The sequence below is a fragment of the Melanerpes formicivorus genome, unplaced genomic scaffold (genome assembly GCF_026170545.1).
Source record: "Melanerpes formicivorus ecotype bairdi unplaced genomic scaffold, bMelFor1.0.p_v2 SCAF_1, whole genome shotgun sequence".
Taxonomy (NCBI): domain Eukaryota; kingdom Metazoa; phylum Chordata; class Aves; order Piciformes; family Picidae; genus Melanerpes; species Melanerpes formicivorus.
This window is the reverse complement of record NW_027142353.1, coordinates 23,796,370-23,812,277: the sequence shown is the minus strand read 5'-3', so window position 1 is coordinate 23,812,277 and position 15,908 is coordinate 23,796,370. Positions and strand designations below refer to the sequence as shown.

Sequence of the window (15,908 nt, the reverse complement as noted above, 5' to 3'; positions counted from 1 at the left end):
CAATCAACTAACCCATGGCACCAAGCACCCCATCAAGTCTCCTCCTGAACACCTCCAATAACAGTGACTCCACCACCTCCCCAGGCAGCCCATTCCAATGGGCACTCACTCTCTCTGTATAGAACTTCTTCCTAACATCCAACCTGAACCTCCCCTGGTGCAGCCTGAGACTGTGTCCTCTTGTTCTGGTACTGGCTGCCTGGGAGAAGAGACCAACATCTGCCTGTCTACAACTTCCCCTCAGGTAGTTGTAGAGAGCGATAAGGTCACCTCTGAGTCTCCTCTTCTCCAGGCTAAGCAACCTCAGCTCCCTCAGTCTCTCCTCATAGGGCTTGTGTTCCAAACCCCTCACCAACTTTGTTGCCCTTCTCTGGACACGTTCCAGCAAGTCAACATCCTTCCTAAACTGAGGGGCCCAGAACTGGACACAGGACTCGAGGTGTGGCCTAACCAGCGCAGTGTACAGGGGCAGAATGACCTCCCTGCTCCTGCTGGCCACACTGCTCCTGATGCAGGCCAGGATGCCATTGGCCCTCTTGGCCGCCTGGGCACACTGCAGGCTCATGTTCAGCCTACCATCGACCAGTACCCCCAGGTTCCTCTCCACCTGGCTGCTCTCCAGCCACTATGACCCCAGCCTGTAGCACTGCATGGTTGTGGCCAATGTGCAGAACCCGGCACTTGGATGTGTTCAATCTCATGCCGTTGGACTCTGCCCATCTGTCCAGCCTGTCGAGGTCCCTCTGCAGAGCCTCTCTACCCTCCAGCAGATCAACTCTTGCCCCCAGCTTGGTGTTGTCAGCAAATTTACTGATGATGGACTCAATGCCCTCATCCAGATCATCAATAAAGATGTTAAAGAGCACAGGGCCCAGCACTGATCCTTGGGGCACACCACTAGTGACTGGCCGCCAGCTAGATGTGGCACCATTCACCACTACTCTCTGGGCTCGGCCCTCCAGCCAGTTCCTAACCCAATGCAGTGTGCATTTAGTGGGACATCATCGTACAGCAACTCACTAACTACATGTGGCAGTTTTAAAGGCATAGCCTAAAATTTAGCCACACTACCCACCACACTACAGAAGCAAAAATATACTCTGTCAAAACTCACTGTAACTACTCTTGATGTCTTGCACAAAAAAAGACAGGGAAATTTGAAATGCAGTACAAATTATCATATTTTCTCTAGTTGCACTTTTTCTCACTAAATTACTCACCTGTTTAATAGCTGTTACAGTGATGACAAATAAAAGTGGAAGTCCACTTGTAACTGGACTAGTTGGTGTATCAATAATTAACTGCAACAAAAAGAACAAGTGTTCTCTGGTTATATTTTTGTGAGCCTATGGAATCAGCTTTTCAAGCAAGACATTTCAAGTAGTCATTTCACCAATATGTTACGGAAGGCTACAGGACCTTAATTAAATGACAATACTTTAATACAATTTTAAGAAAATATACCATGCCAGCAAAATTTGAAAGATAACTATATGCAGTAATACTCTGTTTAGAACACTTTAGCATTCAGATGTTAAGGTGCTAAACCCTGCAAGACTGCAAGAGTTTAAGTACTGGAAAGCTTCAGCATTGCAGAAAAATTATTAAGTAGCGTTATAAATTAGCATGGCACTGGCTTAATGAATTGTACACAGTTCTTATGCACCAAAAGAGGAAATCCTGAAATACTGAACTGTGGGTTCTGCAATTATAAACAGACGTAGAAAATCCAGAGAGGGAGGTCAAACAAGAAGAAAATCTAAACTGTCCTGGAAATTCGCATAGCTTTTCTTTCTATGCAACCTAGTGAGCAAAGTTATACAGCTTTCACCTAATTTAGTAATATTTTTATTGTTTTACATATTTAATTGACTTTGAAAATTTCAGAAAAGAAAACAGACACCTAGAAAGCAGCAAACTCCCTATCACAAAACCAAGTATTTATGTACCACCTAAAGTAAGCATTGTATAGGTGTTTTTACTTTGGTTTCTGTACAGGCTTTAACATTGGTGGAGTTGGAAAATCTCTGCCATTGCATCACTCTCCTATATAAATATAATATTTATCAAACTAACAGAAATTTATAATCAATAATTTATAATAATGGCTTTACTAATCAGAATGCTTGTTGCAAAAATAAAATAAAATAAAATTATACTAGTTCTTTGCAATTTTCTCAAGAGGCATCTTGCCATCAAACCAGTGATAGAGTAAATTTCTCTTTAGCATAGGTTCACATTTACAACTAGGAAACGAAATAAAAAACCCCTTTTGTCACATCAATGAAAAAAAGCTGTCCAGGCTCAACAATTTACTTCTTCAGTCACCAAAACCAGTGTTTTTTTATACCTTTTTTAAAACCTTTGGGGTTTGTTTTTCTTTTGGAAAAGTCTAGAAATTTATTGAAGCGTGCACGGCTTACCTGAACAAGGAAAATGATGAGAAAATAGAAGTTAGCTATTCTTCTGAATTGTTCAAACAAGTTTTTTGGTACGAAGTTCCAAAATGTGTACTGGAAAAAAAAACAAATGCACAGGGTATGAATGCTTGTGACAGAAATATTACTTGCATTCCATGTTCTAAAGAATGAATGTATTTGTGATTTACAATTCAAGACTAAACAACAAGCAGTAGTATTTTTGTTACTTTGTTTCATAATTTTAATTAATTCTACTTTGTATGCATGGCTTGAGGAGGTAGGTGGCACTTTGAAAGTTAACTGCGCAGTCATAGCAAGCAGACTAAATAAGAACTGTCAGTCCATCTTCTGCTCCTTTGCTCGGACACAAACCCACTTTTCAAACTACATCAGTGCAAAATAGCATATCGAAGTACAAACAGAAAACATTAACATTTCAAAGGAAAAAATGAATCATATAAAAATGAGAGAAAAAGGATCTCGCATCATCTAGTCCTTCTCCCTGCCCTACAGCAGGTTTGACCATTCTGTAACTGACTCATTCTGTAACTAAGAAGTGCAAGGACTGCTTGCCAAATCAGCTAAAAATGTCATCTGAAGCTGTGTGAAAAGGTGTGAAAAATGACTTCAGAAAACATTGCATCATCTTATCTAAATTATCACTTGACACACAATAAAATGACAACTCCAATGTAACTTCTATTTCAAAGGAGATGAGCTAGGAAGTTTCTCTTAATTTGCTCTGCTACAAATGCGCCTTGTCTCTTCCTGGCAGATTGCACTGGCAAATTACGCCATCAGCAGAAGGTCTTCTGAAGTTGGATTGGAAAGCAAAGACAGCCAGAACTCTAGAAGGAAAATACCTCTATTACATTTGCAGATACAAAAGATCCCCAAGAAGCATGCCTCAGTTGTACATTAAATCCTTACGTATTTTTTCACTTGTTAGAGGTTAAAGCCTGTGTAGGTGCAAGGTTTTGGAACAAAATGTTCTTTTTCTATTGTGCTAAAAATCAGTACCTACTCTGAATATGTCCTAAATAAACACTCATCCTGTTTAAGAACTCTCTCAATATTAAATCACCTGTGAGCAAACCAAAACTCAAGCAGGCATATGTGCAACAGCTGGAAAGTCAAGTGCTCTCATCCTGCAATCAGAATACTTTTCATCATAATGGAATGTTGCTTGCACTGCCCACTACTTAGCTACTTATCTTGGTATTTCAAAACAGAACTGGTTAAACTCGATTACTTTCCCTTGCACAACAGTCCAAATCATTCAAAGCTGCTGTTCTGCTATATAACAATACAAATGATACTGACAGTAATGACAATAATTATCAGGGACATCACCTGTTTTCTAACCTCAGGCTTTAGTGAATCTCTGTCTGATAAAAAGGAAAAATTAATAGAAGTTTCAGTGAAACACTTTTGTAAACATTTTTGGCTGTTTTGACAGAAAAAAAGTGGGTTTTTTTCCATGTTAAAGGCTTTTTTGATTGCTAAAGTGGATTTATACAAGCTCTTTGAATGACAATCCATCAAAAAAAAACCGCAATCTCTTCAACAGCAACTTCCCATTAAAATCTCCTAAAGGGATGACTAAATGTATGGCAACAGCATACTGTTGTCAGATTAGATACTTAAAACACCTCATTGAGGATGTTGAGTAAAATAGTTAAAGCAACCTATTAAAAGGCTGAATGTTTATCTTTACCCTCATCACATCCCAACCCCAGTTCACTGCATGCAGTGGTCATTCCTGCAGTTCCACCTTTGGTCAACAACTCTCTTACCTGAATAAATGTAAATAACCTGGAAGCAGATAATTTTTAATTTCTTTTTTTCTTTATGGTCTGAGCAGTGTTAACTTAAAATGGCTGCTTTTTTAACACAGAGAATTCCTTAAGACTTTATTTTCAATCCTTACAACTTTATTTTCCATCAGCCTGACAGACTTTTAGCACTTTATTACACTGGGTTTCAGACATACAAAGTACATCTCTGGATATACATCAAAGGAAAAGTAATAATTTTTGAAGGAGGTGGGGAAGAAAGACAGATTACTAAAATGTCTAGACAGACCTTCCCCAGCCATCAGTAGCTCAGAGCAGTATCTACAAATTGATGACTAATGTTTAACCAACATAATTACTCCCAGGAGAAATAATAGAGTGGCAGTCACTCAGAACAAGATTTATCTCATGACTGTATTTAAGGCAGTTTCTCTGCTCTACTTAAGCAGGAACAGAAAAAAAATTGAAGAAAAGACACTGCAAGTTAAGATACTGAATGCAAGAGATTTATCTGTGTCCAGAGAGTTAATGCCATCTCTTTTATCCAAACAATTTCTAGTCCTAGTCTTTGAAAACCTTGAAAAGCAGTTTGTGGGTATTTAACATTCATTTTTCACTATAACTCACTTGAAAACAAGGATATCCAATAGTTGCACAATTAAACCTTACATTGGGGAAAGCATAATGTATCTTTTCCAATCACTATAAAAGACTTGAAGACCAGAGCACAGATATGCCTTCTGCGTACAGGATGTGTACTACATCAGCTATTAGTATACTGAGTTACATGTTTATTCTAGAGATGAACATATAGTGTGAAGAGATGCATTTGAAGCACTGTGATGTAAAGGACTGTAAAATCAGTCTGACTCAATGCAAAAAAGCATCACCGAAGTAGATTTTCTTTCAATTTACAATATAATAGCACCTGCAGTGTTGGTGTGTTTCTATAATCACATGCTTGGACTACTCATACACATCTCTGTGGTACTCCTGTTCATGCCCCTGTTCCATCTCTCCATCTCACCAGTTCTTGCATACTCTTTGGTAATGCTGTGTTGCTTCCAGCTCCAACACTTGTTAGAGCCAATCTCATGAACCAAAAAAAAAAAAAACCAACCCCAAAACCAAAAAAACAAAACACCCAAAAAAACCCACTAAGTGTTCTTCACAGTTTCATTCTTCTAAGCACTACATTTTGACCTTTTCATTTGATACCTGTACGCCAAAATGTTTCAAGCTTCTCTTTCTGTCCTAAAAGGCAGATAAAATCTCCTCTTACTTAAGAAAATAAGTAATCACTTGACTTCAAAGCCTGAAAGTGTAAGAAAAAAAGCACTTCACATTACACTGCTGAATTATGTCAACATCTCAGTTTCTTACAGTAGTCACCATCTCTGCTCTCATTTCACTCCTTTCCCTCAACCTTTTCAGCTGTTTCTTGTAAATGCTCAAAACCATTCCAACAAAAATACCTACTACACTGCTAGATGTGGTTTGTAGACATCTTGTTATGCTGATTCTCATCCCTTCTACAAAACAGAATCCTTTTTGAGGATAACAATATCTGTTCTTCCCTGAAGAACAGAAAAACTCTGATCAATTACCAAAAGATGATATAAAGTTACCAGCTTAGAAACTGAACCGTACGTATACACGTGCATGTAACATATATAATAAATCCTTATATATTATTGTGCTATTAAAGCAAGGTATTACAGATACTCCATATATATTCTCCTTGAACAAACTAGGTTCAAAAGCTTAGCAATTTCTTTTAAATTAGCTCTACTTACAAAATAGTTACTCTACTGAAACACAGTTTGTTGAACTCTAACTGCTAAGAAAACTACAGTAAAGCATGTGTAAAAAGAAAAAAGGAACAATTACCTAAAATCCTAAGAACTGAGGTGAGTGTGTGGTTTGTCTATCTGGAGTAACTTGCTTATAAACACATATGAAGCTTGTAAGCTTGTAGCAGAACTGGTCTGTGTTCTTCAATTTATTAAATCAGTTTCAAGTCTAACTTCATCAATGGAAAACTTCAGACTTCTGTGCTTATATATGACTGGAATAGTAATATGCATGAAATTTTGAGAAGAACTTTACAACATTTAGGACAGTTTGGAGGGCATTTAGAGATACAGAGTTAACTGTATTTTAATGAAAGTACTAACATGCATGTCACCTGCACACCATTTACCACTCCAGTGAGGGAAGAGATTCATTTCTCCACGCCACATGATATGGGATGGTTTACAACACATAGATCACTAAATTTTGTAGCATGAAAGGGCTTTTGCATGTGCCAGCTGCACACTCAGAGAGTGCAAAAAAGAAACTAATTTGGGGAAATCAGTTCAGATGGTAAGTTTAAATGAACAAGCATGCATATTTTGTCGTATAGTTCCCTAATAACAGTCCTTGGTAAAACAGAATTTCAACTGCAAATAAAGAACTTTATCTTTCATAGTTATTGTTCAGCAAATCCATCAGCTAACAGTAGCTATACCTCCAGGAACAACTCTGAAAAAGACATCCCCTAACATCTGGAAGATAATCTAAATACAAATGAAAATTTTTTTATTTTTTTTTTTTTTTAAATCAACTTACAGCAAGGATGACTAAGTGAAGACAGAAGTCACCAAGAACATGAGGAAAACAGAAGAAAGTGTGAAAGGGTGTGAGTGAGCAACCTGTCCCACCTGGTGGGGAGTTTGAACTAGCTTTCTTTTCTTCCTCTTTTGCTTCTCCCTCACTGTATGCAGTCTCCATACTAATGTGACTTTAAAGCTGTTTGAGGCAGTACCAGCAGAAAACAGAAGATATCTGTGAATCCTGGGCTGAAGCAGTGAAAGGGTAAATGGCTTCTCCTGGGAATGCAGGGGTCGATGCAAAGAGCTTTCGCCCTAGAAATCCCATCTCAGTCAGAACCATCAAGACCTAGCAGCTCTTTGCTCTCTCTAGGCATTGGCATATGTCCACAGAAGAAAGCTATTATCATGCCTGGAAGGAGAATTGCATGCTCATGAATTCCCATCCCATCACAGGTATTGCTGTCCCTTGGCTGGCACCAGACAGAGACTATCTAGCCCATTTACTCTCCATCACTAACAACTCCTGCCCCTCCTTGGCATGGCTGAGCAAATTGACTAACACTGGCAGCATCAGATCTGACTTTCTGCTTCAGCCAGTGTGGATGTGAGTGGATTACCTGGGCACAAGCTGGGATCTCTGTGTTACAACTGTTTTTAGAGCACGTTGCAAGTCCACACTAAGAGGTACACACAGCTTCTCATGCATTAGTACCTGTCCCATAAACATTTGTGTCTACTCATCCTCACTGCCCCCACATGGCTTGCTACATATACATATTTATCAGCTTCATAAACATGACCATGCCTGCCACTGCTGGGCTTTGGATGCTTTTTTGACTTTCAAATGCTATTGCTTGAGGCTGTTTGAACTTCTCATCTCTAAACTGCTATGTCATGACCCGTGAGAGGATAGAGAAATCCTTCCAGTTATGAAGCATCACATTGGAAAGGAGTAGGACAACTTGCGTCTCCTTCTGGATTCTAAGTGGCTCATCTTGGTGAGGGCATTTTAATACTTCCTTAAGCTTCAGTATTAACATTTCTTTTAAATATGGCAATAAAATGAGAAATCAGAGCCCACTCCATTTTTGTGTTTTTTATAATGCCACTAAGAGCGAGTGCTGCAGGGAAAAGATACAGCACAAAAGCATAAATTTCTGCTGGAAGAACAGAATGCTTCAACAACATCCATTGAAACATGTCAGAATTGCTTAACTTTTTTTAACTATTAGTCACTGTGACTGAGATGATTCACAATCAGATTAGCACTGCAGCTAGCTAGGGTTTCCTTTGCAATTTCTAGGGCTTCTCCACACGCAACATTATCGTTTCAGGCCATTTTCATACAAACCAATGTTTGAATCAGCATTTGATGATAAATCTCAAGGAAACACACAGACAACAGAACACAGTATTATTTATGGAAGAAACATAATGACCCACAAAACCGATAACAGTTCTGGTACAGCATTTCAAACCAGGAGTCCATAACAGCACCGTTTTCCCATCTAAGCTCACCTTACTGCTTCTTCATAGAAAGAACAAAAAATGCAGCTATGGTAGAAGTCATATTGCAAATGAGTTTGAAATCTCTTTAGGGAAAATTCAAGTAACAGTTCCACATTCACTGTAGATTCAATCCTGCATTTCACTTTGGAGTCATATCCCACTACTCTTCAGTATCATCATCTGGGAGCTTAGGTATTACTGATTCCAGTTATGTTAGTGGTCCAGGAACAAATGGCTTTTTAGCTCTAAAAATTCTCTTTATGAATCTAAGTTAATGTTTGCAGCTAGACAGGATCATCAAGACAAAATCATATGTACTGATTACCCACAGAATGAAAAAAGTCTCTCTAACCTAGCTTTCTCTATGAGTGGTATGCAAGGAAAATAATTGGTCCTCCTGCAGAATGATCCTGGGTTTTCTGACACTGACAGCTGTGTCTGTCACACTGACAAGTTTCTCATCTCTTGAGAGGTTACTGCTATCCTGGAATCCCTGAATATTTTAGTTTTTCCCTGTGGTTCATTCTTTAGGGTCTGTCAAAAGCAGTAAGCAGCTATAATTAAACACACTTCATATTGTTGATTCAAAAAAGATTTTGTTTTCTATACAAATTTCCCCTTTGTTCAAGAGAAAAACCACGCATCAGATTAGTCTTCAGTTGACTGATTCAGCTGGAATAGGAGATATAAATCCCTACTTTTCTGAAAATGAGTAAGACCCTTGAAGTATAACAGTTCTGTAACAATATCATATCAACATCAGAAAATGTAATTTGAATATTAGAAATTATTTACAATTTCTTAAAGAAATAAAACCATCATTATGCCATGTAGAAATCCATTGTTTTATACATTCAATGCTTGGTGCATTTCTCTATCTTTAGAAACTCTGTATCTGGCTTTGGAAAAGTTAAAAATAGCTTCCACACCAGCAATTATTGAACAGACTGAGGTTATTCAGCCTGGAGAACCATGTGGAAGAAGACCACTAACAGAAACAAGAAGATAAACAGGGGGTAATAGCTGTTCTCAGATTCAAGGACTTGGAACATGAACTGAAATTTGCAAGTACAAGTTTCAAAATGACAACTGTTTCTTTTGGCAAATATTTCTACAGTTTAACTGTGCCTTAGATATACATTCAGAAAATTTACATGGTCCCAGAAAGTATTCAAAAAAGTCAAAGGAGAAATCCATGGGAGAATTATTGAATACAAAAATCATCACTTTTGACTCTCAAGTGGCTAAGACACAAACCAGCAAATACTAAGAGAGTATTTGGGGAAAGTATCACTCCATGCTTATTTCTTTTTGCATTCTTCCCTAGGCATCTAGTGCTGTTGACAACATGCTCTGCCAGATGAGCGTCTGGAAATTCTTAGCCAGTCAAGTACACCCACATACTACTACGCAGGTAAGAATAATCTGTTTAGCATACTGATTGGGATACTCCCAGCATAAAAAGCTTGGATCTTAGGGAAGTTATTTTGTAATTTAGCCTTAGAAGCAAAGAAATAAACAAAAACCCAACACAAACAAAACCAAGCAACAAAACCACAAAACCTAACACAATAACATCACAACTGAAAGCTTTTGTTACACTGTTTCAGAAGAAGGGGGAAAAGTTCTTTCCCACCATGTTCTGAAAGTGCTACTGCTGCATGGCTTAACTCACTTTCCTTTTGGCATTGTAATTCTACTGATCAGAAAATAATTTCAAAATGTGAACAATATTTAAAGAAGAAAAGGCAGCAAACTCCCTGCCAATTCAATTACTACTTCTTTGAAACATCAGGATTTTCCACTAGCTGATATTTTGCCATGCTGCAACACTGCCATGATAAATTCAATCAAGGGTACGCAACAGCTAACACCCTAAGCAGCTGAAGCAGCTAAAAGTAAGGTCAACACAAGCATACACCTTACAAAGGTGTACCTTCAGAACATAAGCAAACTACATGACCAATCCAAACAACATAAATTTTTGCCTTTTGTTACTTCAACGCAGCCTTTTTGTAATGCATTGTTAAAAATCATTATTGAATTAACACATCAAATCCAAGGAGCATTTTTGTCTGGCCAAGGTCTGTCTAGATATTTTTCATTACCAGGAACATGCCATTAGGCAGACAGAGCATTAAGCACATTTCACAGTGACACTACAATATACAAGAAATATCCCTCTGTACCAGAATCAAATTATCATCTTGCCAACACCATGGAATCTTTGGTGATGCACAGTAAAGTTTACCCTCAGAAGCAAATAAGAACATGAGATTTTCCTTGTTATTTCTAGCTGTCGTATTTTTTCAGGGCTTTATGAGAGGGTATTTGTTAGTACCACAACACACAGGTATAGTCTAATTCATGAGGCTTCCTCATGATTTGAAACTACCTTTTCTAGAAATTCAGTTCATTTTAATTTGGTAAAATGTGCTTGCAAGTTCAGAGTCCCTCACCCTTGAAGAGCAATCATATACTTTCTTACATAAGCATTAAAGACCCATAAAATCACAGCTAAAACTTACTGTCAGTTTTACTGATGAAACACAAGGTTAAATATCCTTCATGGCTGAGGTAACATTATACAGTGTGCTTGGACACGTTATTTTTATTTTACTCTAAGAACTATGGATTTCCCATCTTAATTTGGTACACCATTTTTCAGGAAGCTTAGGTCTGTGTTTCCTGAGATGTGCAAGGTGGCCCTTCCAAAGCATCCAAAAGGGAGCTAGTGACAAGGACAGAGTGAAAGGCTACTGGCTAGCTAGCTTATAGAACCAGAATAAATGCAAGTCAAGTCATGATGGTGCTTTACCTGGGCTGGAGCATGTGAATAATAGTTTACTTGAAAGTGACAGTACTGCTAAGGAAGCATAGAAAGATCTCAAAGACAGCTGTCATTAATACTGAACTCACAGCAGTCTACGGAAGCGTTCAATATTACAAAGCCTTTATATGAACTCCGTTCCCTCCTGAAACATCTCCACTGTATTTACTTTCATAAAGATGACTTAAGATGATGACTTAAAGTGAAAAGTTTAATCAATAAACAGAAAACTTGAGAAACACTGTATACATAAAATTTTCATTTATGTAAAAATACTTACAGACAGATACAGCTCACAACTCGAGTTTAACATTTAAAACATTTAACTGAACATCTTTTATATCCAAATAAAAACAAAGAAGTCTCTTTCAACTAACTGAAAACATACCTATATACAAACTGCTAGCAGGTATCCTCAGCTCAATCCAGGTTTAAGGCACACTTAAAAATCTTACTCTGCGAAGCACAACAACTTGAAACTTCCACTAAGCTCCCCATCACAAAACAGATGTCAAATATCTTGCAGACATGAGTGGGATGTTTTTATTTCAAAAAGCATCAGCAGTAACTCCAATGGTTTTATTTACATTTTTCCCAGATGAGATGTACAAGATGAAAAAACTAAACATAATTGTCACAGAAGTGAAAAAAAAAAATTCTTTCCATAAATTACTCTTCAATAATCCAGAAGGGAATATAAATTAATGTGTATGGCATAGGATTTCTCACTGGACTGATTCTATTCCATCTGGTTTTATCACATTACCTTTTGAACATTCTATCTACATAAAGATGCCCACATGCTATACTGTTTATTATACTGTCTTTGAATGAAGTGTAGAAAGAAAGCAGTAAAAACAGCAGTGAAGGAAGGTAGTAAAGTACAAAATTTCACATAAGAAATGAGACAGTTTGAGAAAAGTGTGGGGTTTATTGCAGCCTTGCCATTATATCAAATGGACGGCAAGTGTTCAGATCCACGATGGTACACTCAGTACTCAGCTGACAATGCTACTGAAGTAATTATTTCACAAGTGGTTGAAAGTGTGGCATGTGGAGATGGAAGCCTAAGTATACTAAAGCCTCTAAGTTCTTGGGCTGTTACCCATACAATAAGCTGGAAATACTCAGTTTTCCATGCCATTGCAGTACAAACCTCTAGCTAAAAGCAGGCTGGGTGGGAAGTACCAACAACCCAACTGTCCGCAGATGATGCTTACAGGAAGGGGCAACTGGAAGGTTTCTGAAGGGCACAAATGTATCACAATACTAAGAGTTTAAGAATTATTTTCATTTGTCCATATGAGGTTTTGAAGGGAATGGCACTATTATTGTGGAGACCAGATTCAACTGTTGATTGCTAACATTGATCATACTATTTCTAATATGTGAGGCATTGCCTTAGACTACAAGGGATGTGGTCTTTCCTTGGGAAGATTTTCTTTACTCCAGGGTTGACCCAAATGAAAATTGCGCTCTCACTCCTTTGCGGAAAAGCACAGTGTCATTCTATGTACTAGGGTAAATGTTGAAGAAGTCATTCTATTCCTGGTCATGTAAAAGGTAATTTCAACATTAGTTTCTGTGGAAGAAACTTGCGATACCTTCATTTTCCCTTTGCCAGTCATGGTAAAGGAGAAATACATAAGAAATATAGTTAAAATATCTTGGGAGGAAAAAGATGAATACATAAAGAATAATTGAAGCTGACGCATGTTAATGAATGAAAGAAAATGCTGCTACCTTTGATGAGACTATTCGGTTATCTGGAAATCTCTGTGGAATGTATGCTTCGGTGCCTGGAGGTGGTTCACGATGCCCAACATAAATAGTCCGACTGTCCACCCAATTCTCTTCTCCGGCACACTATGGAGGAAAAAAGCAATTGTGTCACAGTTCACTCAGTATTACTACAGTAAGATAAATCACACACTGAATTAACTAGTAATGCATCTGATCATGAACACATACTTAGATATGGGTTGGTGACCCTCACTTTTCCACATAATCTCAAGACCACAAAAACATATAAATCTAGAGTCAACAGCCAAAACTCTGCCCTACCTTAAGGCAATAAAAGAGAACCCATGAAAATTACTATTCTGACTCCTTAGTTTTTGTAACTAGGGGAAAAAAATTACTTAAGAGTCTCTGTCAAATTTGATATTTAGTGTTTACATGGTTACTATTCATTTTATCACTGATAAAAATCAGTGGGAGTTAAATGACAAGCATACCTCATTTTTCAGACTAGCCAGCCATAACTTGGTATTTTATTTGTAGCAAAGTAAAACCCTCTATTCTCAAGTTTCCCAAACCATGAAAGAACAGGAAAGGACCTCATCTTATCAATTCATATCCCTTGCTCTTTAATAAAAGCTGTATCTAGGGGAAAACAAAACAAAACAACAACAACAACAAGAAAAAAACATCCCCCACACAACACTCTGGTCTTGTCCAAAATCAGAAGCTCTATACTTCAAGAAGTGCATATCATTGGATACAGGTATCCACATAAAACCAATTTATTTGATTTTCTTTTAGAAGTATGTCTTTTGTTAAGGACTTTGATTACAAAGTGCTCATCCCTGAGTTGATAGTTTCATTAATTCTCATCTACCACATGAAAAAAGAAAAAACAAATATCAGCTACAGAATAAATTGCTAATACTTTGTCCCACACAGAGACGCTCTGGCAGCAACTCTTTCAACACCATTAGGTCAAGTTTGGAGTAATAGCTGAAAAACTCTGGTTTATGCAGCAATGATACATTTACACATACATTCATTGTGCATATTAGAAAGAAGCTTCTTTTCTGCACCTTCTGCATCTATTTAGTACATTAAATACATCCCAAAAGTACGATGCTTGGCTGTCTGAATCTAATAGTTTACTGTCAGACTGCTTTTTAGCAAACTAACATCAGGCAAGTATCAGGAACAGTTTAATAGTTGACCCAGACAAAGCATCACTCCCCAAAGCAGCTGGATGTAGTCATGCAGTTATACACAACACAAGGAAGTTTAATCCCACAGACACGATATCTGCCTCTTCTAGGCTAATGTTGCTGTCAATTTTTCTGGGCCCATTTACTTTACTAGTACAGAAATGGCTCATGTGTCCAAAACAAAATTTATTTCTCAAACCTAAATACTCACCTTAACATCTCCCTCACTGGTTCATTAGCATTATTCTACTACCTCACAACACATACACAATGAACAAGCTTTCAACAGAAATTATTGAAGTCTATAAAATCTTGCAATAATCTGAAAATTTGGAACACTCACACTTATAAAATAATTAAAATAATAAAATAAAATAATTCATTGGGAGTGGGAGGGAACATCAAAAATACAGCTAGAAAACCTAATTAACTCAGACTATTAAGCACAGAACAGCTGAGTAGTCATGTAGTAAAACATAACATTAAAGAAGAGGCTTAGAGAAAAGCAATTTTGGCTGTCCCAGATCTAAATCATTGCTAATTCCAGCGCATTACAGAAAAATGAAGGCATTATGTTTAGAAGGTAATGAAGGCCAAAATAACCAAAACTACATATAAAATTAAAGGTAAACAATTATTTTTTTCCTTAGCCACTTTTAAATTGTATTCAGTATTCAATAATTTGAAAGAATCAATTAATTAAAACTTGTCTTCATATAAGGAAATAAAAGTGCCAATCGTTCATAAGAGACACCAGTGGCCTAGAAACATTGTATGTTAAACTCCGTAACTATCCTTGACTCAGTCTTAGTGCACGTATAACATTTCTCACAGATCTTCCAGCCAGACAACCACATATCACTTACTGGACTTGCCAAAAGTGAAAACAAACCAAGCCAAACCAAACCAACAACACACACAGAGAAAAACAACTCACACACAACACCACACAAACAAACCAAAACCAACCACCAGACACAAAAAGAACCCAAAACAAACCACTAAGCTGTCATACAGTTCATTTCTAAAAACCAGGCAGAATTCTTTCCTGAAACTGAAATATTTTGAAAAGAGGGTAAAGCAGTGAAAATGTTTCCATATTCCTTATATCTTCCTTCCATGCCAAGACCAAAATGTGGTATTCTTATCATTTTATTGGAATACAATATATTTTACCTTGTCAAGTGTATCTGAATGTAAACATGTAATTTTTTTGACATTTGTGCCAAGTAATACTTCTTGAAACATAAGACTGAGATATTCCTGAACTGTAGAACACATACCTGAACCCTTGAACATCAAGAACTCCCTCTGCTTCTCCTTCCCTCTACACAGGCCCAGCCTGTAAAGTCTCATTTTTTGTGCCAGTTGAAGACTCCTGATCAGCATATTATAACAGTTCAAAAGAACATTGAAAAAAATAAATAAAAAAAATAGTATAAACTAATGCTTATCGTAGCTCAGTTAAAACAGTCCTCTGAAATTACCTATCAAACTAGGAAGTACAAGCAACAGAGCTCTAAACAGAATTCTCCTGTACTTCTGTTAGTCCTAAAAAGGCTGATGGCCCTGGAGTATTGCGCTAACACTAAGTAAGCCAACTTAATGTCACAACCTGACATTTGTGTCTCTAAAGAAAGGTTGTACAAAGTTTACTTTAAGCAGGAATATAGAAATCAAGAAAAACTCTATTAGCTTAACTGGATCTGGCTTTTACATGAATTGATAAATTCAACACAATGGTACAAAAGCACTTTAACTACCTGCTAGCGTAGAATTATTTTTTCAGTGAGGTAAAACTGCAATAC

The 15,908-nt window shown here is 37.3% G+C and overlaps 1 protein-coding gene across 8 annotated transcripts in view; it reads right to left on the bottom strand.

Annotated features, from left to right (window-relative positions):
• The window catches only part of ATP11A (ATPase phospholipid transporting 11A), a 133,384-nt gene that overhangs the window by 54,480 nt on the left and 62,996 nt on the right, over positions 1–15,908 (bottom strand). For all 8 annotated transcript variants that reach the window (XR_010987176.1, XM_068136766.1, XM_068136789.1 and 5 more), the window contains exons 2-4: positions 12,896–13,018; positions 2,424–2,513; positions 1,221–1,301 (exon numbers count right to left, since the gene is read on the bottom strand). Coding sequence is in view for 7 of the 8 variants with exons in the window: in XM_068136766.1 (XP_067992867.1) it covers positions 1,221–1,301; positions 2,424–2,513; positions 12,896–13,018 (294 nt within the window). In the remaining variant the exon portion in view is untranslated. The remainder of the gene's footprint in view (positions 1–1,220; positions 1,302–2,423; positions 2,514–12,895; positions 13,019–15,908) is intronic.